Source organism: Diorhabda sublineata, chromosome 3 (genome assembly GCF_026230105.1).
Source record: "Diorhabda sublineata isolate icDioSubl1.1 chromosome 3, icDioSubl1.1, whole genome shotgun sequence".
NCBI classification, from domain to species: domain Eukaryota; kingdom Metazoa; phylum Arthropoda; class Insecta; order Coleoptera; family Chrysomelidae; genus Diorhabda; species Diorhabda sublineata.
This window is the reverse complement of record NC_079476.1, coordinates 26239201-26266927: the sequence shown is the minus strand read 5'-3', so window position 1 is coordinate 26266927 and position 27727 is coordinate 26239201. Positions and strand designations below refer to the sequence as shown.

Below are 27727 nucleotides of genomic sequence, written 5' to 3'. Positions count from 1 at the left end.
ATATTCTTGATCCACTATTATATATTATGTTGCAAAGAAGAAAATGCGTCTCCCTTCTCTTCCCCATCCTCCCACTGAAGACACCAGTATAAAAGTATTCAAATTTGCAGCATCCTTTTCAATAAAAGTTTCAGTGCCGGTCTAAGGATATATTTCAATTCGAAAGTGATTTTTATTTTTAATGTTCTGCGGACTTTGTGTGGATAATCTTTAAGGCCGGAAAATGAGTATAAAGGTAGGAAAATTTTAGTATACAAGGTGAATCAATAAATTTACAAAAAATAAATCACTATTTATACTAACTTTTCTATTTTCAATTTTTTTCCATTTTTCTACAAGTCTTTGAGGTATATCTATAAAATTTTCATAGAAACAGTTAGATCGGGAAAACTAGGTGGCCATTTTGATAACTTAATAACGAGAAAATGTCTACCAAGAAATTTCTCTACTTACTGACTTATTTAAAATTAAAATTTTAATCCAAATGACCTTGTAAAAAATATTTTTTTATAAAAAAGAAGTTGTCTATCCTATTAAAATTAACAATTATTTATATCCTTAAATTGAATTTTTTATGGAAACGTAACGATAATATGGTCAAAATAAATAACACGTTAGTCCCACATATCCATTATATATAATGCAGAGGTGTTCATCATCATGTTTAAAATCAAATCAGGTGATTCAACATCATTTATATACGGGGTTTGATAAAAATAACTTCTATCCACCTATCCCAACTAATAAAAACCTAACTAGAAGTATTTCTGGAAGGTTCTTTTTTAAAACGGTTCTTATTTTCTTCTTAGATGAAATTTCATCAAAAGTTTTACTTCTTAACGTATTTTTCATATGAGGATATGTCAAAAATGACATCGCCATCATAAAATTTGACATTTTAATAGGGAACGTACTCAGTACGTGTTGTTCTGTATCATAGAACGATAAATTCTGATTGGTATATTGATTTTGATGGTTCAGCCCTTGTTTGGTACCCAATAAAACGTTTTTCTACACTTGAATAAGATTACAATTCAGAACAATGAATCTTCGAGTACTTCTACAGTGAAAATGAGTGCAGAAACATTTTTTAAGATGTCAATAAAACGAAATTCCCCTACCTCTTCGAATAGCTTCCATCACAGAATAAGCAATCAATATGTGAACTTCCTTTCGAAACACCTCGTATATATACACGTTTTTTTCACAATATAAATCGTTAAACGTCATTCGTTGATTCATTTTTACTTTTTATTAGTTTCTATTGACCATTTTTCATTATTTACGAAATATAATTTACGAAACTATCCAGAGACGTATTAAGAAGCTTCACCTAGCAAAAAGCCTCGTGGAAATCAAAGGAAACCCCGAACGTGGTCATTGTGAGAAATAGTAATCGAGAAACATCAATTTTTTACACCATTACAACAAAATGGCCACTGAGACGCATGGAATTTTAGTGAAAGTATTTGAATCGGAACACATCACCAGAAACAATGATCATGATTGGTTCAAACGTTTTAGCGATAGTCTGCTACAAATTTTATAATCAGAACGTAAAATGGAGGCCTGGTGGATTCGATCCATCCACGTAGAGGCCTGGTGGTCTTGATCAATCCACGTAGAGACCTTTTGGACTTGATATATCCACGTAGAGGCCTTCTGGATCGGAAGACATCCCCAGAAACAATGATCTACATTGATTCAAACTTTTTAGCGATGATCTGCTACAAATTTTATGATCAGAACGTAAATTGGAAGCCGTTGGAGATTTGATTCATCCACGTAGAGGCCTGGTGGATTCGATCCATCCATGTACAGGCCTTGTGGACTTGGTACATCCACGTAGAGGCCTTGTGGATCGGAAGTCATCACCAGAAAACATTATCATCATTGGTTTAAACGTTTTAGCGATGTTTTGCTACAAATTGTATGATCAGAACGTAAAACGAGGCCTGGTGGATTCGATCCATCCACGTAGAGACCTTGTGGATTCGATCCATCAACGTAGAGACCTGGTGGACTTGATCCATCAACGTAGAGGCCTGGTGGTACCAGTTTCATTCGGTTTCCAAGCGTTCAGCGTCTTCCTGACTTTCTCAAGTCTAATTTGAGTAAAAACTTTGGTTCAAATCGTATTCTACGAGGAATTTTGAAACAGTTGTGATGTACTATAACGTAAATGGTTTCTAAACGGTTCTGAAGACGCGTTGGTTATTCAAAATCACGTGATAGTTTAAAAGAGATATTTTCTAACAGTTTTCATCAACTTTTTTTTGTAAAATTGCCGATAAAAATAATTGATTTGTAATTTTTATTTTATTTATTTTAAACGACTTTTTAGACACACTCTGTAGGTTTTTTTTATTAGTTCTTGTAGTAATAAGTGATTTTTATCTGAAACTACTCACTAATTAACTTTGTGTTAAGAAAAAAACTAATTTCTTTAAGTTCCCACTATCTTAAGTAAATAAAAACATAGTATTTGAGAAATATAGTTCACGGCCGATAGTTTTTGTTATTTGCAACAGTTAATTAGGTTTCAAGATAATTTTTTAGACACGACAACAATGTAGTAACCGCTAAAAGTATGAATATATACGAGGGTAATAAAAAAACATAACCTTTCTTTATAATAGTTCTTTTTTTGACAGATACCTAAGCTTGATATAGTTTGAACCTTCAAAAAAGTGAAAAAATCGACAATTTTTAATTAAGAAAGCGAAAAACAGAGTCGGGATTTTCGTGTGAATAAAAGGACAAATTATAACTACTTATAATCAATTTTATACATTGTTTTTTTTTTGTTATTGTTGTCATTAAAAACGAGAATAAAATCCATTAGAAGAATTTTTCAGTCTCGAAACTTTCTCTGCAATTTGTCAGTATTAGATACATTTTTATGGTGTCGCAATCGAATGTAAAATCGACCTCACTAATGAGTTATTTGAAAATCTCGACTTGTGGGAACCCAAACGATAAATTAGAAAAATATATTGTTATAAGAAAACATCGGATTGCCTTATAAACACTTTCATTTCTAAATTTTATTCAATATCTTTTTGGTGATCAGTGGCGTGCACGGAAAATGCGTAATTATATGGAAATACTCCCTTTCCTTAATAAATAGGTTTTCATTGCCTCCCCAGGCCAAGCCCCAACCCCGAAGACACCTTTTCAATATAGTACAGTGAATCAAGCAAATTACATCGCAATTTTAAAGATCTTCATGGATTAGTTTGAAATTTTGATAGAAACACAAAAATGATGTAAATAACAAACCTGATTTGATGTCAATGTATGCTTCTACCCCAGGGGTGGATGCTACCCTTACTCGGAGGTGGAAATTGAAAATTTCAAAATAACATAAGTAATCGATAGAGAATTTTATGAAGAAAATGTGGAATGAGGTTTTTTATTTAACTCGATAATTTCTGAGTTATTCGCGATTGAAAATTGAAAAAAAAAACACGTTTTTCAATATTTTTTTACGAAATACTCGAGAATTACGCATTTTCTGGTAAAAATTATTCTTATCAAAATTGAAGCTTATAAAAAAACAAAGTAATTAGTCAGTTTAAATTGAATTTTTTAAATAATATTCAGCAACGTATGGGTCAATGAAAGCCAATTTTGTCTTTTTCGTAAATTCATGCAGAGGTTTGAACTCAAATAACGGAAAAACGAACAATTCTTCATAAAAAATTGTGATAAACATTTTTAAAGTACTTTTTCAGACCTTTAAAATGAGTTTTTATAAAAACGTCTAGCATGGAAATTAAGCGAGTTATGACGAAAATAAGTTAAGTAACTCAAATTTCAAAAAACATTGTTTTCTTTTTCGTAAATTCATGCAGAGGTTTGAGCTCAAATAACGGAAAAACTATCAATTTTTCATAAAAAATTGTTATGAAAATTTTTAAAGTACTTTTTCAGACCTTTAAAATGAGTTTTTATAAAAACGTCTAGCATGGAAATTAAGCGAGTTATGACGAAAATAAGTTAAGTAACTCAAATTTCAAAAAACATTGTTTTCTTTTTCGTAAATTCATGCAGAGGTTTGAGCTCAAATAACGGGAAAACGAAAAATTCTTCATAAAAAATTGTTATAAACATTTTTTAAGTACTTTTTCAGACCTTTAAAATGAGTTTTTATAAAAACGTCTAGCATGGAAATTAAGCGAGTTATGACGAAAATAAATTAAGTAACTCGAATTTGAAAAAACAATTTTTTCTTTTTCGTAAATTCATGCAGAGGTTTGAACTCAAATAACGGAAAAACGAACAATTCTTCATAAAAAATTGTGATAAACATTTTTAAAGTACTTTTTCAGACCTTTAAAATGAGTTTTTATAAAAACGTCTAGCATGGAAATTAAGCGAGTTATGACGAAAATAAGTTAAGTAACTCAAATTTCAAAAAACATTGTTTTCTTTTTCGTAAATTCATGCAGAGGTTTGAGCTCAAATAACGGAAAAACTATCAATTTTTCATAAAAAATTGTTATGAAAATTTTTAAAGTACTTTTTCAGACCTTTAAAATGAGTTTTTATAAAAACGTCTAGCATGGAAATTAAGCGAGTTATGACGAAAATAAGTTAAGTAACTCAAATTTCAAAAAACATTGTTTTCTTTTTCGTAAATTCATGCAGAGGTTTGAGCTCAAATAACGGGAAAACGAAAAATTCTTCATAAAAAATTGTTATAAACATTTTTTAAGTACTTTTTCAGACCTTTAAAATGAGTTTTTATAAAAACGTCTAGCATGGAAATTAAGCGAGTTATGACGAAAATAAATTAAGTAACTCGAATTTGAAAAAACAATTTTTTCTTTTTCGTAAATTCATGCAGAGGTTTGAACTCAAATAACGGAAAAACGAACAATTCTTCATAAAAAATTGTGATAAACATTTTTAAAGTACTTTTTCAGACCTTTAAAATGAGTTTTTATAAAAACGTCTAGCATGGAAATTAAGCGAGTTATGACGAAAATAAGTTAAGTAACTCAAATTTCAAAAAACATTGTTTTCTTTTTCGTAAATTCATGCAGAGGTTTGAGCTCAAATAACGGGAAAACGAAAAATTCTTCATAAAAAATTGTTATAAACATTTTTTAAGTACTTTTTCAGACCTTTAAAATGAGTTTTTATAAAAACGTCTAGCATGGAAATTAAGCGAGTTATGACGAAAATAAATTAAGTAACTCGAATTTGAAAAAACAATTTTTTCTTTTTCGTAAATTCATGCAGAGGTTTGAACTCAAATAACGGAAAAACTATCAATTTTTCATAAAAAATTGTTATGAAAATTTTTAAAGTACTTTTTCAGACCTTTAAAATGAGTTTGTATAAAAACGTCTAGCATGGAAATTAAGCGAGTTATGACGAAAATAAGTTAAGCAACTCGAATTTGAAAAAACCATTTTTTCTTTTTCGTAAATTCATGCAGAGGTTTGAGCTCAAATAACGGGAAAACGAAAAATTCTTCATAAAAAATTGTTATAAACATTTTTTAAGTACTTTTTCAGACCTTTAAAATGAGTTTTTAAAAAAACGTCTAGCATGGAAATTAAGCGAGTTATGACGAAAATAAGTTAAGTAACTCAAATTTCAAAAAACATTGTTTTCTTTTTCGTAAATTCATGCAGAGTTTTGAGCTCAAATAACGGGAAAACGAAAAATTCTTCATAAAAAAATTGTGATAAACATTTTTAAAGTACTTTTTCAGACCTTTAAAATGAGTTTTTATAAAATCGTCTAGCATGGAAATTAAGCGAGTTATGACGAAAATAAGTTAAGTAACTCGAATTTGAAAAAACAATTTTTTCTTTTTCGTAAATTCATGCAGAGGTTTGAACTCAAATAACGGAAAAACTATCAATTTTTCATAAAAAATTGTTATGAAAATTTTTAAAGTACTTTTTCAGACCTTTAAAATGAGTTTGTATAAAAACGTCTAGCATGGAAATTAAGCGAGTTATGACGAAAATAAGTTAAGCAACTCGAATTTGAAAAAACAATTTTTTCTTTTTCGTAAATTCATGCAGAGGTTTGAACTCAAATAACGGAAAAACTATCAATTTTTCATAAAAAATTGTTATGAAAATTTTTAAAGTACTTTTTCAGACCTTTAAAATGAGTTTTTATAAAAACGTCTAGCATGGAAATTAAGCGAGTTATGACGAAAATAAGTTAAGTAACTCAAATTTCAAAAAACATTGTTTTCTTTTTCGTAAATTCATGCAGAGGTTTGAGCTCAAATAACGGAAAAACTATCAATTTTTCATAAAAAATTGTTATGAAAATTTTTAAAGTACTTTTTCAGACCTTTAAAATGAGTTTTTATAAAAACGTCTAGCATGGATATTAAGCGAGTTATGACGAAAATAAGTTGAGTAACTCAAATTTCAAAAAACATTGTTTTCTTTTTCGTAAATTCATGCAGAGGTTTGAGCTCAAATAACGGGAAAACGAAAAATTCTTCATAAAAAATTGTTATAAACATTTTTTAAGTACTTTTCCAGACCTTTAAAATGAGTTTTTATAAAAACGTCTAGCATGGAAATTAAGCGAGTTATGACGAAAATAAGTTAAGTAACTCAAATTTCAAAAAACATTGTTTTCTTTTTCGTAAATTCATGCAGAGGTTTGAGCTCAAATAACGGAAAAACTATCAATTTTTCATAAAAAATTGTTATGAAAATTTTTAAAGTACTTTTTCAGACCTTTAAAATGAGTTTTTATGAAAACGTCTAGCATGGAAATTAAGCGAGTTATGACGAAAATAAGTTAAGTAACTCAAATTTCAAAAAACATTGTTTTCTTTTTCGTAAATTCATGCAGAGGTTTGAGCTCAAATAACGGGAAAACGAAAAATTCTTCATAAAAAATTGTTATAAACATTTTTTAAGTACTTTTTCAGACCTTTAAAATGAGTTTTTAAAAAAACGTCTAGCATGGAAATTAAGCGAGTTATGACGAAAATAAGTTAAGTAACTCGAATTTGAAAAAACAATTTTTTCTTTTTCGTAAATTCATGCAGAGGTTTGAGCTCAAATAACGGGAAAACGAAAAATTCTTCATAAAAAATTGTGACAAACATTTTTTAAGTACTTTTTCAGACCTTTAAAAGGAGTTTTTATATAAACATCTAGCAAGAAAATTAAGCGAGTTATGACGAAAATAAGTTAAGCAACTCGAATTTGAAAAAACAATTTTTTCTTTTTCGTAAATTCATGCAGAGGTTTGAACTCAAATAACGGAAAAACGAACAATTCTTCATAAAAAATTGTGATAAACATTTTTAAAGTACTTTTTCAGACCTTTAAAATGAGTTTTTATAAAAACGTCTAGCATGGAAACTAAGCGAGTTATGACGAAAATAAGTTAAGTAACTCGAATTTGAAAAAAAAATGTCGGTAAATTTGACACAATGTGAGGTAAAATTAAAACTAATCGTAGCCCATATAAAATTATCTTTTTTTAAGCCCTAACAACACGTACCAAAAGTTTGAATTGTTTAGAACACGTGTATTTTGGAAAAAGTTTTTTAATGTGAAATTTTTTTATCGATTTAAAAAAAACGTTATTTTTCCAAAATGTCTCAAATACTATTGGATCAACGAAAGAATTTTTTGTAAATAAAATTTAGCTTTTATTTTACTGAACATTTCGCTTTTTTTTAAACTCATATAGCTTGAAAATTAAACGAGATCTAATCGATTAAACTATTGATTTCAAAGTTAAGTTTTTTACCCTTTAACATCAAAATTTTCTGAAGAAAAGAAAGTAATCAGCTCAAAAACTCAATCTCCTTCGATTTGGAGTAGATATTTTCAATTTAAGATCAAATGGAAACCAGTTTTTGGACTGCTACTACTCTGGTGCAGTTTCTAGATGATATCAAATTCGTCAACTTTCCTTAATAGAGATGATTCATACTAACAAGTCATTTTGAACGTTATTGGCCATCTTCAACAATTATTACCTTCAAAAACTAATACTACGACGAGATAAATCACTGATTTCTCATTAACAACTATGAATTTTTATCGTGGTATTACCCAACTTTCTAATAATAAAATCCGGATCTACCTGAAGGCATTCTTTAATTGCTAAGAAAATTAAAAGATTAGTAGCTTAAAAAATGAACATACCACTTGAAATTATTAGTCTTAGTATGCCTCAATCTCCATGAAGATCTTGCAATATCAGTTTACGTACACCATCGATGTTTCCTGGTGGTTCTAGATGGTGTTTAATCAAAGAAAATCGAAGTGAATTTGTTTAATATACGTCGAAAGTCATAGAACATCATCTAAGTATCTTCGTTCAAGATCCAGGTCTTAATTCCATAGAACATGTTAGACTCTTGAAGAAGGCACTCATCTGGTTGATAGTTCATAGTGAGCAAATAGTCATTCAGATAGTTCCAGAGATCGATGTCTTTTAAGAATCCAATCAGGAGCTTTGGCTTGAATCATTTGATGTCGTTAAGCAGATTATGCACTAAGAGATGACGTGGTCTGCAGTTTTGTCTTCCTCCTTGCACCAGTGGCACTCCGGATCATCCGTGATGTCCATGGAGTCTAATTAGCTGGAGCAGTTGTTTGGTGTATATAAATCACATACCAGGAGTCTACTTCAACGTTTTTGGTTACACCAAGGATGTGTTCTGGACCCATTGGTGGGTTAGCTGATCCCAGTAGCAGTTTTTGGAATTCTTATCTGTTCGGACCTCTTCTTCATCGCCTTTCCTATTCCAAAAATTGTTTCTTTTGATCTACATGTGGTTTTTCGGATTTTTCTGCAGGATCTTATATAATTAAGTGATGGATACCCACAAGAAGTAGATTTTATGGTTATTTAACTTGTTAATCCGCTTGTTTATATGACTAATATAATTAAGAATTTCAAACGCGTCTTCGTTAAGTATTATCAGTAAATAAATGTCAGGAAGTTTTGTATTATTGAAAATTATTATCAGTTCTAAGTATTTAGTATATTCGATAAATTAAAATATTTCTAAGCTTTCTTCAGCAATATAAATAGATAATTTGTTTACGTACGGGAATTCCACGCCAAGTAAATTTATTTTCAAAGTACACTAAGAATTTATAGTTTTGAAAATTGAATGGGAAATCGATGACATGAGATAAATTCCTCATCAAAACCATTAAGATCTGTTAACAATATTATTAAGTTACATAATGGGTTAGTTAAAATTTATTGACGGGATTTAACGTCTTAGTTAAGCGATTCCACATGTCCCTTATACACAAATTCCATTAACTTAACGACCACTACCTTCGTAGGAGCTTTTTTAATGTCTAGATTGTTTGAACAAACTATGACGCGAAAACATTGGATAGGTACCTCAAAATCATGTGATTTGAACGCTTCTTTGGGTGTTTGTATATAAGAAGGAACCATTGAGTGCCAAACACGGCAGATGATCCATCAATTCGATGTTTTAACTGTTTGCAATGATGTATGAGAGCTCGCAATGTCGTGGCGTCTTTTGCGATTGGTTTCCATGAACTTCTGACTTGAAAATGGTGATGTTCCATTCAGAATTGACCGTTCTACGTTGCTCTTCAACAATTTGGTTCGAATTGCTTGGTACGCGAAGAAATTTCGTTGGATTTGACCCATACAGTTGATTGTTGTTTGGTTTCCTGGTTCTTTTGGATCCTGGATCTATTGAACTACGAGATTGAAGCCAAAGTATGTTTCAATCTCAAGCTATGTCACATGATGATGTTGCAATATCAGTTTACGTACAGCATCGATGTTTTCTGGCACAACAATCGATTTTTGACGACACGAATTTGCTTTTCTGATTTCCTCGTCGTGTTTCATTTCTTAACCTGGAAAGATTATCATTCCACCAGGAAACTTGCTCCAGTTGTAGTTGGTGTTGTTTTTTTTTTGTTTTCCTTGGATTCCTACTGAATTTTAGCTCGGTAGAATCGATTTATAGACTCAATATGACCAAAGAAAGACGGTTCGGTGAATATAAACATTTAAAATGAAGTAACTCGATTTGTTTTAAAAATTTTGAGGTTAGATTTGATGAAAAGTCAATATTATCAAACAAAAAAGTCGCGGAAACACACCAAAAGTTAAATTTGTGAATCGTTGACAAAGGAAATGCATTTTCTGTATGTAGAAATATCTTTAAGGTCGAACATTCTTTTAAAATGTGCGGGAGGATTTGTTTAAATAAAATTAACAATTTCTGTCAATGCTAAACCGCCTCAACATCGTCTCGCATTCTCACATCAAAATATTCAAATACCATTACACAACATGACTAACAAAAGAAAAATTAGGTTGATTTCGGAATGTCAATGTTACAAGAGAAGATCGAATGGAATTTTTTCTTTTTTTTTTTTCGTTATTGTTCGACTTTTTTGTTGAAATAATAGTTTTTAATTAGGTTTTATACAATCCTCAATGAAATCGTTGAAAAAATATATTCACGAAATCATTAAAAACCAATGTAATATTTTATTTTTAGTACGAGGGTCATCTGAAAAAAACGATACATTTCTTGTCTTAATCCTCTCTACTGTTAGTAATATTTCGAGGTTAGGTAGCAGGAAATGTCATAAATGTCATTGTCAACCATCTTGACGTACTAATCCAGTCATAAGAACTAATTTCTTTCCCCCAAAACGCACGTTTCCCCCCCTAGGAGTATTCAGTTTTAAGGAAATAAAAATTTCTGTTTAAAATTTGAATTGACAGTAATTTTGACAGCAAAATCTTCACATGGTAATAAATAATGTTTCTCATGGTGATAAACTCAAATTTCCTATGACATTTCGTGAAGTTTTACTATGAATATTTCTGAAATTTTTTGATTAATTTTTCATGTAAATTAGAATTTGTATTTTTTAACAATCTTCAATCAAAACCATTTTTTTTTTCGTTATTGTTCGACGTTTTTGTTGAAATAATAGTTTTTAATTAAGTTTCATACGACCCTCAATGAAATCGTTAAAAAATTATATTCGCGAAAACATTAAAAACGAATGTAATATTTTATTTTTAATACGAGGGTCATCTGAAAAAAACGATACATTTCTTGTCTTAATCCTCTCTACTGTTAGTAATATTTCGAGGTTAGGTAGCAGGAAATGTCATAAATGTCATTGTCAAACATCTTGACGTACTAATCCAGTCATAAGAACTAATTTCTTTCCCCTAAAACGCACGTTTCCCCCCCTAGGAGTATTCAGTTTTAAGGAAATAAAAATTTCTGTTTAAAATTTGAATTGACAGTAATTTTGACAGCAAAAACTTCACATGGTAATAAATAATGTTTCTCATGGTGATAAACTCAAATTTCCTATGACATTTCGTGAAGTTTTACTATGAATATTTCTGAAATTTTTTGATTAATTTTTCATGTAAATTAGAATTTGTATTTTTTAACAATCTTCAATCAAAACCATTTTTTTTTTCGTTATTGTTCGACGTTTTTGTTGAAATAATAGTTTTTAATTAAGTTTCATACGACCCTCAATGAAATCGTTAAAAAATTATATTCGCGAAAACATTAAAAACGAATGTAATATTTTATTTTTAATACGAGGGTCATCTGAAAAAAACGATACATTTCTTGTCTTAATCCTCTCTACTGTTAGTAATATTTCGAGGTTAGGTAGCAGGAAATGTCATAAATGTCATTGTCAACCATCTTGACGTACTAATCCAGTCATAAGAACTAATTTCTTTCCCCTAAAACGCACGTTTCCCCCCCTAGGAGTATTCAGTTTTAAGGAAATAAAAATTTCTGTTTAAAATTTGAATTGACAGTAATTTTGACAGCAAAAACTTCACATGGTAATAAATAATGTTTCTCATGGTGATAAACTCAAATTTCCTATGACATTTCGTGAAGTTTTACTATGAATATTTCTGAAATTTTTTGATTAATTTTTCATGTAAATTAGAATTTGTATTTTTTAACAATCTTCAATCAAAACCATTTTTTTTTCGTTATTGTTCGACGTTTTTGTTGAAATAATAGTTTTTAATTAAGTTTCATACGACCCTCAATGAAATCGTTAAAAAATTATATTCGCGAAAACATTAAAAACGAATGTAATATTTTATTTTTAATACGAGGGTCATCTGAAAAAAACGATACATTTCTTGTCTTAATCCTCTCTACTGTTAGTAATATTTCGAGGTTAGGTAGCAGGAAATGTCATAAATGTCATTGTCAACCATCTTGACGTACTAATCCAGTCATAAGAACTAATTTCTTTCCCCTAAAACGCACGTTTCCCCCCCTAGGAGTATTCAGTTTTAAGGAAATAAAAATTTCTGTTTAAAATTTGAATTGACAGTAATTTTGACAGCAAAAACTTCACATGGTAATAAATAATGTTTCTCATGGTGATAAACTCAAATTTCCTATGACATTTCGTGAAGTTTTACTATGAATATTTCTGAAATTTTTTGATTAATTTTTCATGTAAATTAGAATTTGTATTTTTTAACAATCTTCAATCAAAACCATTTTTTTTTCGTTATTGTTCGACGTTTTTGTTGAAATAATAGTTTTTAATTAAGTTTCATACGACCCTCAATGAAATCGTTAAAAAATTATATTCGCGAAAACATTAAAAACGAATGTAATATTTTATTTTTAATACGAGGGTCATCTGAAAAAAACGATACATTTCTTGTCTTAATCCTCTCTACTGTTAGTAATATTTCGAGGTTAGGTAGCAGGAAATGTCATAAATGTCATTGTCAAACATCTTGACGTACTAATCCAGTCATAAGAACTAATTTCTTTCCCCTAAAACGCACGTTTCCCCCCCTAGGAGTATTCAGTTTTAAGGAAATAAAAATTTCTGTTTAAAATTTGAATTGACAGTAATTTTGACAGCAAAAACTTCACATGGTAATAAATAATGTTTCTCATGGTGATAAACTCAAATTTCCTATGACATTTCGTGAAGTTTTACTATGAATATTTCTGAAATTTTTTGATTAATTTTTCATGTAAATTAGAATTTGTATTTTTTAACAATCTTCAATCAAAACCATTTTTTTTTTCGTTATTGTTCGACGTTTTTGTTGAAATAATAGTTTTTAATTAAGTTTCATACGACCCTCAATGAAATCGTTAAAAAATTATATTCGCGAAAACATTAAAAACGAATGTAATATTTTATTTTTAATACGAGGGTCATCTGAAAAAAACGATACATTTCTTGTCTTAATCCTCTCTACTGTTAGTAATATTTCGAGGTTAGGTAGCAGGAAATGTCATAAATGTCATTGTCAAACATCTTGACGTACTAATCCAGTCATAAGAACTAATTTCTTTCCCCTAAAACGCACGTTTCCCCCCCTAGGAGTATTCAGTTTTAAGGAAATAAAAATTTCTGTTTAAAATTTGAATTGACAGTAATTTTGACAGCAAAAACTTCACATGGTAATAAATAATGTTTCTCATGGTGATAAACTCAAATTTCCTATGACATTTCGTGAAGTTTTACTATGAATATTTCTGAAATTTTTTGATTAATTTTTCATGTAAATTAGAATTTGTATTTTTTAACAATCTTCAATCAAAACCATTTTTTTTTCGTTATTGTTCGACGTTTTTGTTGAAATAATAGTTTTTAATTAAGTTTCATACGACCCTCAATGAAATCGTTAAAAAATTATATTCGCGAAAACATTAAAAACGAATGTAATATTTTATTTTTAATACGAGGGTCATCTGAAAAAAACGATACATTTCTTGTCTTAATCCTCTCTACTGTTAGTAATATTTCGAGGTTAGGTAGCAGGAAATGTCATAAATGTCATTGTCAAACATCTTGACGTACTAATCCAGTCATAAAAACAATTTTTTTTCCCCTAAAACGCACGTTTCCCCCCCTAGGAGTATTCAGTTTTAAGGAAATGAAAATTTCTGTTCAAAATGTGATTTGACAGTAAAAACTTCATATGGTAAGGAATAGTGTTTGTTATTGTCATAACCTCAAATTTCCCTTGGCATTTCGTGAAGTTTTACTATAAATATTTCTGATATTTTTTGATTAATTTTACACGTAAATTAAAATTTGTATTTTTCAATAATCTTCAACTAAACTTCAATTAAAACCATTATTTTTTTAGTAAAATCGTTGTAATTATATAACAATCCGTTAGTACTTTGTTGTGGTACTAGAATACCACGAGGACTGAGCCGTAATTCATGACGGAGACGTGACCCATAAAAATGTGTTTCGCATTAATCTGTTGCTGTATATGGTTTGAATTGTTTTTACATTGAATCCGCTTACATTCATTATTCAGCCGTACCTTTAACTTTACCGGAAAAAAACTACATTCTTCTAATTCACTCTGATGTTAATTTCAACAGGGTATCGTTTCAAATAGTACATTTTAACACGTTGACTGCCAATTACGAAATGAGATTTGTCTTATAATTTTTTGCGTTTAAATTGTTTTGTTCAAAGATTTATCTAGCCCAAAATGATTGGAATTTGGAGCTGAAATTCTGGAAAGGTGTTGATTAAGGTTATATATATATGCTGAAAAAAATCAAGACATTGCTTGGGGTCACGGTATTAAAAATACAAGGCTTCAAACGTACACAAATAATAACGGTAAACATAAGCTTGTTTAAGAAATCATCCAAGCCAAAATAATCAGAATTTGGAGCTGAAATTTTGGAAAAGTATTGATTAAGGTTAGATATATGCTGAAAAAAATCAAGACTTTGCTTGGGGTCACGGTATTAAAAATACGAGGTTTCAAACTTGCTCGAATATCAATGGGAAATAAATTCTTATGTAACAGTTAAAAAACAATACAAAATGAAGCCAAACTGATATTATTTTATAAAAATGGTTTCAGTTATGGTATTGCCACATCACTAGCTAAGGATAGTACTTAAAATCAAATTTATTCATTCATTAATTTATTCCCGTGATATAAGTATCTATGCAGATTTAGTTTTTAAGTTTCACTCTATGCTCTGTATTTGTCTATGTTAGACACAATGTAAAAAAAGAAGAATAAGGTGGTTAGGTTTTGTTTCCTTATAAACAAGCGACCTGTATGAAAAGATTAATCGATTATTATTTTTCACTCGTAGCTTGATGTAATTCATGTGAAACCATTCTAACTACATTCTCGATTATTTTCGAATCGATTATCGGACCTACTAGATGCGTTGTCGCGTCGTTTATGTTCGTTATCTAAATTTTATTTACTTCTAGTTGTTTTAAGCAATTAAATGTACATTGAACTACAACAATCAGAAGTTTCAACATCATATTATCACCTTTAGACGAATAGAAAGCTTCGGAAATGATTATTTTTACTTTAATACCTAATCGAATATGGGTTTGAGTGAATAATAATGGATATAAAATGGCGATAAGTACGTTTTAAAAAATTACGGCTTCGATTCCAAATAATTGACATTTAAAATGTACTAATAGTTCAATGAACTTTGGTAATTCACAAAAGAAGTTAAAATACCTATTTAAAATAAATTCGATTTAATTGTAGAATATTTGTATTGTATTGTATTTCGGTGCATGAGGAGTACGAGGGTTGTTTAAAAAGAAAATGAAATGCGTAATTTTTCGATCATAAAATTTATGGGTTGATTATAATAATGCATTCCGTTTAATTCTCTTAATTATCATATTTGTCAACATTGTAAGTGAATAGCTATAATTTTTTTTTTGTATATTCATACATTAAACTAAAATATCTATTTAGCATAATATCCTCGAAGATACCATGCGTTGATTAAATAATTGAAACAGGCCTTCAATTTAATGTCATGCACATTTTGCATTATTCAATATTATGCAACTACTGTTTTCCTCGTAAACAAAATAAAACAATGCCAGACGTACACTAACGGTCAAAATTTTTTACCCATTTTATAGTTTAACAAATAAATTTTATACGGTCGCACTCACAAAATATAAATATGCCCTCGTATACAGTAAATAAGTACAACATCGTTTCGATCTTTTCTAACAATATGTGTATAATAATTTGAATTTTAATTAATGAAATCGAGAAACTTTTGACCGGTATTGTACATTATTAACAGCAGACACCCGCAATATTGCCACATTTTTCGTATCTCTCTGAACATAATAATAAAAATCAGAATCTCCCTATAACTTTAATTTATATCAGTTAAAATTTAGTTAGATTTTTTTTTAACTTCATGAAGTATTAAATGATATTTTCAATAAAAAATTTTATCAAATTTTGAGAATTAAGTAACGATATATTGGGTAAATATGGCAACGCTGTACATGTCTGTTCAGCTGTGCCATCAACCGAGTGAAAAAGCGGTGTTGTCGGCATGTATCAAAAGTTTAGCATTTCGAGTTATGGACAGTTTTAATTTTATTCTATACATTATATTTATTAGCTATAAAAACTTAATATCACGAAAATTTCAGTAAAAAAATGTTTACGTTTGACAACATCGTAAATTCTTATTAATCATAATATAAAACAATCGTTCGATTAGTAATAGACAGTGTTGCCGGGTGATAAAAAATTAATTTATTTACACAATAGAATATTTATAGAATTTTATTTATTTATGCTTAATTTATAAAATAAACAATTTTTGATAAATAACGTCGTATATATTATTTCATTTTCACTTAAGGAAACTCGTAAATAATTTTTAATTAAATAATGTATGTTAGTAGAGAAGTTGTAATCGTTAAAAATTTATGATCGATGATTTCAAAACGTTTGCTGTAATATTTCATATTTTTTTTAATAAATCATCAGGAATCATAAATTTTCTTTTTGTATGATTGTTGGAAATAACTTGTTAATGAATCTACCGTTGTTACCGTCATAAAGCTTGTCTAAAAAGTTTTCTACCTCAACCTGAAAACGTCAGAATTTATATTTATATATATATATATATATATAATTGCGCATGCGTTAAAATATTCTTATGTCAGCCATATTGGATACTTTGTGTCTGACATTTCGTATAATTTTGTAATAAAATCTATGTAAAACTATGGTATACAAGTAAGAAACTTGACAATGTGTCTTAATATCTTTTATATGATGTAAACTGTTACAAACAGTTCATTTTGATTTAATAATTAATCAAATTTCGACTGTTTTAGACTTGTTACTAATCCCGTTGTTATTAATTTTTAGTTCAATTTAAATTTATAATAAAATTTTAATTTCATTGCATAATTCGAATACCAACGACACGACGTATAATTTATTATACAACTATCGAAAATTCTCCATAAATTTAAAGAAATTTCCTCGTATTGCACCAATCGAACTCAATATTCAGGATCAAGTATACGGTCAATATGTTGTCTTGCTGGCTTTTGACCGCTGGTGGCGCCTAGATATTACATAACCACATTTTTCTTTAAATTCGTATTAACAGCTTATACATTTTTGCTTGGGTGAATATTTTACGCATTTAGTTCGTTATCATAAAAAAGACGAACGCGTTTATAAAATATACAGGGTAAAAGAAAAATATACTTGATTTAACACAGTAAAGTTGCATTTTTTTTACTAAAATACATGGAAACAACTATATGCACTATAAAGATATTAGTTCTAACGAGCACATACGGTGCAAGCTGGAAATATCAAATTCCGCCCTTTTCAGTGGCGTGCTAATGTTAAAATAATATACATTAATTGTTGCCAGGAAGGATATTTTACGTATTTAGTCCATTACCACAAAAAAGAAGAACGTGTTTATAATATATACAGGGTAAAAGAAAAATATATTTAATTAAATATAGTAAAGCTGCATTTAATGAACATCAACTTTTATCTCGGTGGATAATTTACGTATAAAGTATATTACCATAAAGAAGAAGACGTTTATAAGATATACAGGGTAAAACAAAAATATATTCAATTTAATATAGTAAAGTTGCATTTAATGAACAGGAATTTTTATCTGGGTGGATAGTTTACATATTTAGTCCATAACCACAAAAAAGAAGAGCGCGTTTATAGTATACATACAGGATATAACAAAAATATATTTAATTTAATATAGTAAAGTTGCATTTAATGAACATTAATTTTTATCTGGGTGGATAATTTACGTATAAAGTATATTACCATAAAGAAGAAGACGTTTATAAGATATACAGGGTAAAACAAAAATATATTCAATTTAATATAGTAAAGTTGCATTTAATGAACAGGAATTTTTATCTGGGAGGATAGTTTACATATTTAGTCCATAACCACAAAAAAGAAGAGCGCGTTTATAGTATACATACAGGATATAACAAAAATATATTTAATTTAATATAGTAAAGTTGCATTTAATGAACATTAATTTTTATCTGGGTGGATAATTTACGTATAAAGTATATTACCATAAAGAAGAAGACGTTTATAAGATATACAGGGTAAAACAAAAATATATTCAATTTAATATAGTAAAGTTGCATTTAATGAACAGGAATTTTTATCTGGGAGGATAGTTTACATATTTAGTCCATAACCACAAAAAAGAAGAGCGCGTTTATAGTATACATACAGGGTATAACAAAAATATATTTAATTTAATATAGTAAAGTTGCATTTAATGAACATTAATTTTTATCTGGGTGGATAATTTACGGATTTAGTCCATTACCATAAAGAAGGAGACGTTTATAAGATATACAGGGTAAAACAAGATTTTTTTGAATTCAATATAGTCAACTTGCATTTTTTTACTGAAAGATTTTTAAACAAAAAACTATATGCACTATAAACATAAAATTTGTGAAATAACAAAGGATTTTGCAGTTTGCAGTGGCGTTGCATTTTTAAAATAACCAAATTATAGACATTCATGTTATAAAATATATTTTATATTGGAATTTTACGAGGGTTATATGAAAACAGTTACCAATATATTTTTTTCTCATCCTGAAAACATTAAATAAACCATTTTTGTGAACAAATTTTACCAAATACATTTAATCTCTAGGTTTTTTTGAAGTTTTACTTTATATTAGCCCCGAAGCGTTTTTATTTTTAAACCCACGCTAGGAATCCACTGGTTATTGCGATATAAACTTCAATAAAGTTCAATCTAAGTATTGCATGCGATAACCGGATGCTTGGAATAATCGTGCTTGTCATGTATAGGTTAAGGTTGTTTCAGGCCACAATGGACGGAAGGATATGCTCAACACAATCTTATTTTACTATATCGCTGACCGTTCACTTTCTATTTTGTAGGCCAGAATGAACAAAAAAGAAAAAAATAATACTTTTGTAATAAAATAAAATTCGTATTTATAATCGTAAGAAATAAGTTTGAGGTTATGTACCGTCGGCCATTCCTCAGGAACGGATTATATCACAGCATTTTTTATTTTAGTCCGGTCAAACTAGACCAAATATTAAGATTGAAGTTACATATATTTAGAAAAAAGTGAAAATTGGAAAAATCGTTCAAAATATAATTACAAATGGAATTTGAGATTTTTCCATATTTCCCCTGTATGGGAGATTTTTTATTTGAGGTTAAAGGTCAAAAAAAAGAGTTTTTCGCGATTTTCAGCCAAACGGTAAGTTTTATCATAAAAATACCCTCGACAAAAATTGTAGATCATAAAATTATCTATAAAAAATACATCTATAATTTTTTTCATACGAGCCACCGTTTTCGAGATAAAAACAAAATAATAATAGAATCAAAAATTGACTGGACTATTTCACAAATTTTAGTCTCTCTCGAAAAATTTCAATAGAAGCACAAAATTTTGAGTACGTATTTTAAAATTGAACTAAGTTGACATTTAAATAGCGAAAACCGCATGTTGATATCTCTAAGCAGAACCGGACTTACAGACTTATGTTCATAAAGTTTCCCACTTTCCCCCATATGTTATTTAAAGAAATAGACTACAACTTGTATGATAAAAAATACGCAGAATTTGTTGAAAAATTCGATTGTAGTACATAAAGTGTCACTTTTTAAAAATTCTACTTTCTCAATTTTATATTTCCAAATATAAACACCCTATAGTTGTAGACTAAAAATTTAGAAAATTATTTCCACGTGTTTCTCGAGACCACTTTTGTTAGAATTTTTTTCCCCGAAGTTGTAATTCTAATATGGCCGACAGTCGTTTATTCGCTGTGAGAGACGGTATGGTAGGGGAAATTAAATCGACTGAAGCGTTCGCAGTGGTCACTTTGAGCATTACGGGAGGCTATTATAACCGAAATTGGGTCACCAGAGTTGTTGTGTAGTGAATTTTAAAAATACTAGCAGAAAAAGTAAGTGCAAATTTTATAAATTTCCAACCGCCAAACATGGAAAATAAATCAACGTTATCAGTGGATAGCTGTAGTTAAAAGGTTCAAGTAAGTAGTATCATAACCTTATGTTGATAACAATAAGGAGTATTCTAAATATTAGTAATATTGTTAAGTTTGGTATAAGTAAATCATTTTTATGGAATTCTGTTATAAAAAAGTAAAACTAAAATTTATAAATGAATAAATTTTAATATTATAAAAATGTAATGATCAAAAGAAAAATGAATTACAGTGAAAAAATTTTATTTTGCAAACAGTTTAATTAATACTGTGATGAAATTAATAAAAAATATAATTTTTAGCGTTGATGGATCACCGTGGGTTCCCAAGTCATATGATTATATTTGTAGTGATCATTTTATTGGAGGTAAAAAATCAGATGAGGAGTTGAGTCCTAGCTACATTCCAACAATATTTCTACAAAGTTCTAATTGGCAAAACTCCTGGAGGTTTTATATCCTTAAGATCTGACGTAGCTGGAGGACGGAAATTAAATTCTCAGCTTACAATAGAGTCAGGGTTGATGGATTTATAGAAGATGGTGACATTGTTTTGGCTGACAAAGGTTTTCCAGAAATTAGAACAGTGATTGGGGCAAGTGGCAAGAAAGTGCAAATGGTTATGCCACCTTTTCTAGAGAAGAAAAGTGAATTTTCAAGTGAAGAAACTCAACAGACATACAGTGTTACAAGGGTTAGGATTCATGTTGAAAGAATTATGCAGCGGTGAAGGACTTATCATATATTGCATAAAATTCCACAACATTTGTTCCACTGCATTGATGACATTTTGCATATTTGTTGTGTTTTGGTAAATTTACAGCCTCCAATAATTTCTGATAAAAAAGATCCTGAAAATGAGGGATGAAAAATATTTAATTACTCATGAAAATTGTTCATTGAGTACTTGTGATAATACAAACGAAAATTTGTAAGAAATTTTAAATTTATTGTAAGCTTTTCATAAAATTAATAATTAAACTTATTGTAATAAACAGTTATATTCTTTTAAACTTGTTTATAACTAACAAATTAGTAACGAATAATAAAATTCTTTCAAATAGACATTATTGTAACACACAATAACACTTTTTAGTTTTTACTCACTTAATAAATATTGCTTTTCCAGTAACTAATTATAAAAATACTGTATGGACTTTTACACCATTATACATCATAGAAAATAAATTATTACCTATATTAAAATACTTGCAAGATCATTTCCAGTAAAGCTTCGTTTTTGAGATGTACTTTCATCTTCTTTGTTACTAGTATCTAAATTATCAGAAATTTTTATTCAAAAGCTGTCAAAATTTCATCGATGTTCCTCAACTTCTTTCACATGTCCAGCAAGAACAAGATTTTTACCCTTGGTTATAGTTTCTGGTTGAAATTTTATTTGATGGCTGATAGACTGAAATCCTGTTTTTATAATAATATCCATGACTTTGGTTCAACTAAAAATAATGAAAAAATTAATTAATTAAGCAAATATTTACTTATTCCATTGAAAAAACAGTTTAAAGCAACTTAACCTCATATATGTTTACTGCATTCTGTTATATATTTTATCATTATACTTACTTGTGTTTTTGGCTTGTTCAAGATAATTATAAAATTGTAGTAAGTATTAAATTGTCACATTTATTCTTGACGACTAATTTATTACTATTTATTATACTTATATTCCAAAATTTTCTGTTTAAAACATGCTCTGACAGCCTCCCGTTCATATTCACTGTGACGCTACAGTCACACTCTGAGCGAATAGTTGCCCACCCGGTATATTTTTTACTCCAAAGTACAAATACAAAGTTTCCACGGAATTTCGTAACAAAAAACAAATTTTTTCAAGAAATAACAATACGAAACGTAAAACTGGGATCTTTGAATTTGTACACAAATTTTGAGGTTATCTGAAAGAATCGTAAATATAACAGTTTTACCGCAAATTATTATAAACTGTTTTTCACCCTTAAATAACTTCCCTCGACATCAGATTTTATTATATTCTTCTCCTTTTCACAATGAGTTTCATCCTACTATTTTTTTATCATTTCTCACCGTTTTTAAAAGCTTTAAACCCTAGTCTTGTTTGGTAATATCGACGTCGTTATTAACAAAAAACAAATTTCGCAATATCGAAATGATTCAATATCAATAAAATCCAAAACGCGTAATGATCAGTTTGATCTTTAATAGCCAATATAAAACGTTTAAAAATTTTATGATGCTAAGCGTGATATGCTACATAATGAAGCAACCACACCCATTCGACAGTAAATGTCGTTTGGTTCATAATAATTACAATACGCAGAATTTTATATTGATATTTTTTTTTTCGAAAAAATTAATTAAAGATGTGTTCAGAATTTGGAAACAACGTTTTTTATTATTCGATAAAAATTTTGTAAATGTCATTAAATGTCAAACGAATAAATATTTTTTTTAATGATAATTAAAAAATTTCGTGTTATCATCATTTCGAAATGATTAATTATTTTTAGAAAGCCCTTTTTTCCAGTAAGTACATTCAACGAAATAAATAATTAAATTGTAATTATTTTTTTATACAGGACGAATTAAAAACTTAATGGCTTTAGCTAAAACTTTATGGAGGTTCATAGAAATATTATTATTAATTTTGGGTCTAATATTTCTACAATTAGCAACCAATTTTTACGGAAGATGGGTATTCGAAGGCCTTGTCATTTGTAAGTCAAATAATATTTTCCCATTATATGTTCCATAGAATATATTTCATAACTTCAAATTACAAATGTGATACCTAAAAAATATAGTATAGGGTCTTTTTTATGAGACATCGATATGCAATTCACGTCACTTCCACGTGAGATATCTACGAGGGTGATTCAAATTCAACCTGCTATAAAAAATTGTATTAATATGTTACAGAAACTGAATTTTTTTACAGTTTTTTTTTTGGTAACCATTGATGGACATCTTAACTTCTATCATAGCCCGAATTTAATCGAATATATCTATATATTGTAATTGTTTTTTAGGTTATGGAGGATACCTGCTGATAATAACTGTATTTTTACTCTATTCGATTATTCACGAGCCCCCCCATTGCCTCGAAATTATTTTTCTTTTAGTCGGTATAGTCTTAAACGTAATTTTTGGTCTCATTTCATTGATAGCCCATTTTACGCACGTTAAATGTGAAATAATATGCGACAAAAATCCTAGAATCGTCGAAAATTATATGGGAGCGTGGTTAGGCGTCACGTGTTTCCTTCTAGCGTTATTATTGGTAGCTGATACGATCATACTGTTCAAGGTCGGCCATAAAGATCCCTGCGAATGTTATTCTCAGACGAAATGATTGAAATATAGGAAAAATTTTTAGTAGCATCATGCGATCATCAAAAAATAATATCTCGAATATAATAATAAATAAATTTTTCCCACAAAGTGTATTTTATTGTGAATTATCGTAGATTTTTCATATTCTTCAAACAAACAATAGAAAATCTTATTTCTTTTCAGATAACCCCCGTAAATAACTCGCTAAAAGATGACACGTATAATCAAATAAAACGTTGTTTGGTATACGATTATAATTTTCAGAATCAAATCGTATTTTTACCTGAATGAATAATTAGTCGTTACTTTTCTTATAAACCTCGTATATCGGTTAATTATATAGAATAATAACCTGCGGGTGAAATCAAATAATTGTTCAATATAATATAAAAAACTTGTTGATTGTCAAGGACGTTGAATAAGGATACAAATCATTAAATAACTCGCAGACAGATGATATCTATAAAACGTCGTTTGGTATATGATTGTTATTTTCAGAATCGAATCGAATGTATTTGGATATAAATCAGCGGATTGTATGAATGTTTGTTGTAGTTTATTTCTACGTCATAACAGAACAGAAAATAATATTGAATATAGGAATTAATCATCAAATCATGACTCATCATCATTAAAATGTTAACGATAAGTATACGATTTATAATCAAATAAATCAAATAAAACGTCGTTTGGTATATGATTCCTACTTTCAAAATCAAATTGTATTTTTACCTGAATGAATAATTAGTCATTACTTATAAACATCGTGTATCGGTAAATTATATAGAATAATAACCTGCGGGTGAAATCAAATAATTGTTCAAATAATATAAAAAAATTGTTATGATGGCCAAGGACGTCGAATAAGGATACAAATCATTAAATAACTCGCAGACAGATGATATCTATAAAACGTCTTTTGGTATATAATTGTAATTTTCAGTATCTAATCGAAAGTATTTGTCAATTGGATATTAAATTTTTCAGATTCCGGCAGTACTGTGCTGCTTAACTGCAGCAGCTTTTGCTGCCATAGCACCAGGTCAAAACGCTTATCTACCTCCGAAGCAAGGCTACGAATATCCAACTCCTAATATACCATTTACCACACGTCCACCAGTAGTAACCCTCCGACCTACACCATCACCGTTCAAACCCACAGTGACTCAACCTCCCTACAGACCTACCTCACCTCCTTATAGACCTCCAGCAACGCCATCTCCTAAACCACCTACACAACCACCTTACAGACCACCTGTAACTCAACCTCCTTATAGACCTACATCGTATAGTCCTCCGAAACCAACATATGGTCCACCTCCTACACAACCTCCATTTAGACCACCAGGTACTCAACCTCCTTATAGACCTACATCGCCTCCGTATAGACCTCCCGGAACACCACCTCCTTTTAAGCCAACTGGACCTCCCAGACCGACTTACGGACCTCCTCCGACACCAGGACCGAGACCTTTTCCTACCCCGGGAATACCTCCGAGACCTGGATCAACACCGCCGTTTAAACCAGGACAACCAATACCAGGAAATGGAGAAGTGAGTTCATTATGTTTGATATACGAATTTAATTATAATTTAATTATTTTTTTGACAGAACGATCATCTTCTTCTTCCACACAAGCCCGCAGAACCGTTTCAATTTAATTACGAGGTGAAAGAACCGCGATTCGGTAACGATTATTCTCATAACGCTATAAATAATGGCGATCAAACGAATGGAGAGTACAGAGTGCAATTACCAGACGGTAGGATACAAGTCGTCAAGTACACCGCCGATTGGGCTACCGGATTTCATGCCAAAGTAAATTTCCAGCAAAATAAATGACAGATTACGATTATTTCGTTTTTAATTTTCAGATCCGATACGAAGGTACACCTAACTACCCGTCTTACCCGGCACCAAGTTACCCGAAACCATCACCGGGACCTAGTTACCCGAAACCATCACCGGGCCCTAGTTATCCGAAACCATCACCGGGCCCTAGTTACCCGAAACCTTCGTATCCTTCACCGACACCTAGTTACCCGAAACCTTCGTATCCTTCACCGGGTCCTAGTTACCCAAAACCTTCCTATCCTTCACCAGGACCTTCACCAACACCTAGTTACCCGAAACCTTCGTATCCTTCACCGGGTCCTAGTTACCCAAAACCTTCGTTCCCTTCACCGGGACCTAGTTACCCAAAACCTTCGTTCCCTTCACCGGGACCTAGTTACCCAAAACCTTCGTTCCCTTCACCGGGACCTAGTGTCCCGAAGCCTTCGTTCCCTTCACCGGGACCTAGTGTCCCGAAGCCTTCTTTCCCTTCACCGGGACCTAGTTACCCTTCGCCTAGCAGACCTTCCCCATCTCCAGGACCTGGACCAGGGTATCCGAGTGGTAAACCTCCAGGTCCCTCTTTTCCTACTCCTATAAGGCCACCTGTAGGTCCACCTAGAGGTCCAGGAACAGAGTATTTGCCTCCTGATGATAGACAGAAGTATGCACCGGGTGGAGGTTATGCGTATTAGCCGGATGACGTAGAAACTTTTTTTTTAAAAAAAACTGTTCAGGAAGTGAAAATGATAAAAATAATCAAACTGCCTTATAGAGATAATGTTTCTTTTCATAAGAATTTTTTTATTTGTAAATAATAAGAGTTGAGGTTATGTCCGAAATTAAAGGTTACGATAATCGGCAACGTAGGTACGAATAAATACTTTTTGACGTTGACAGACAGCTCAGAAACTGCTTAAACGTGATTTTTTACTATTTTTTGTTATCTACAAGAAATAAAAAAAACTACACTGCCAAAAATGCTCCTCTATTCATTGAAATTTAGTTAGAAGCGATATAAAACGTGAAAATGACAATAATTTAGTTTCAGTATTGATTTTTAAACGCTATTTGCTTAGGCTAAATTATAAATGTACTTATTTGACAATAAAACAATATTTTTGTAAATTGTGATTTTATTTATCACCATAATACCAAAAATATATATTTTCTACGAAAAGTAAGTATAGGAAAGTACTATCACCTTGTATAATTATCACTAATATAAATCTCATTTTTTTTGAGATCTTTTGTATCACCTTGTATAAAAATAAGGATACGGATATAAATATAACTTCTAGAATCCCAATTATTTGCGATCTCTCGTATCACCTTGTATAATAATTACAGATATTAGATTAAACTTTTTTCAAAAAATCCAATTTATTGCGATCTTTCGTATCACCTTGTATAATTATGATAACAGAATAAAAATAACCTCTAAAATCCGAATTTTTTTAAGATCTTCATATCACCTTGTATAATAATAAAAACGTGAACTTAAACTTTTTCCAAAAATTCAAATTTTACGATCTTTCGTATCACCTTGTATAAAAATAATGATACGGATATAAACCTAATGTCTCAAATCCCAATTTTTCGCTATCTTTCGAATCACTTTGCATTATAAATAATAGAGATATAACATAACCTCCAAAATCCCAATTTTACGATCTTCCATAACACCTTGTATAATAATAATAATAGAGATAAGGAATGAAACTTTTTTCTAAAAATCCCAATTTTGCGATCTTTTTGCGTTCACACACATTGAAACAAATACAAATTTTGCTTATAGTTAATTCCATCGAACTATTTAGCCACACTTAAAAATTCAATTTCTTGTATTATTCGTGTTCTAATCATTAATTCTATTCTTTTACTTCAAATTATTCTTCGTGACATATTTTTTCTACCAAAGATTCCAGGTATTATAAAATTTGATAAATTCAATTCTAAGGTAGGGAAAATATCCCTCTGTGTGTAGATGTCATACTAAAATCTTACATGAACTGTTCCCTGGGAAGTAAACTACAATTGTGACGTAACTATTTCAAAAAAAAACAATCGCTAGATGACGCTGACAAAACGTTCTATTATTATGTTTTTTTTTATTTTCATTTTACCCTAGTGTTTCAAACTATCTATAATTATATATTGTTTTACGAATCCAATCCATTGAAATTTACAAATTCCAAAATTA

At 29.7% G+C, this 27727-nt stretch overlaps 1 protein-coding gene and 1 long non-coding RNA gene across 3 annotated transcripts; one reads left to right on the top strand and one right to left on the bottom strand.

The window, feature by feature from the left end:
- The first annotated feature begins 111 nt into the window (after positions 1–111).
- On the top strand, positions 112–26652 carry LOC130441440 (basic proline-rich protein). The gene is made up of 4 exons (XM_056775130.1): positions 112–235; positions 24678–25244; positions 25303–25509; positions 25566–26652. Exons 1-4 carry the CDS (start codon positions 224–226, stop codon positions 26217–26219), a joined length of 1440 nt encoding a protein of 479 aa, XP_056631108.1. The 5' UTR covers positions 112–223; the 3' UTR covers positions 26220–26652.
- LOC130441443 (uncharacterized) lies at positions 20531–22627 on the bottom strand. Of its 2 annotated transcripts, XR_008909616.1 has the most exons (3): positions 22334–22627; positions 21945–22276; positions 20531–21817 (listed from the first exon to the last, which is right to left on the bottom strand). It is a non-coding gene; the product is annotated as an uncharacterized LOC130441443 (long non-coding RNA). The 2 variants fall into 2 exon arrangements; XR_008909615.1 differs by having other exon boundaries at positions 21945–22619.
- Positions 26653–27727: the final 1075 nt, after the last annotated feature.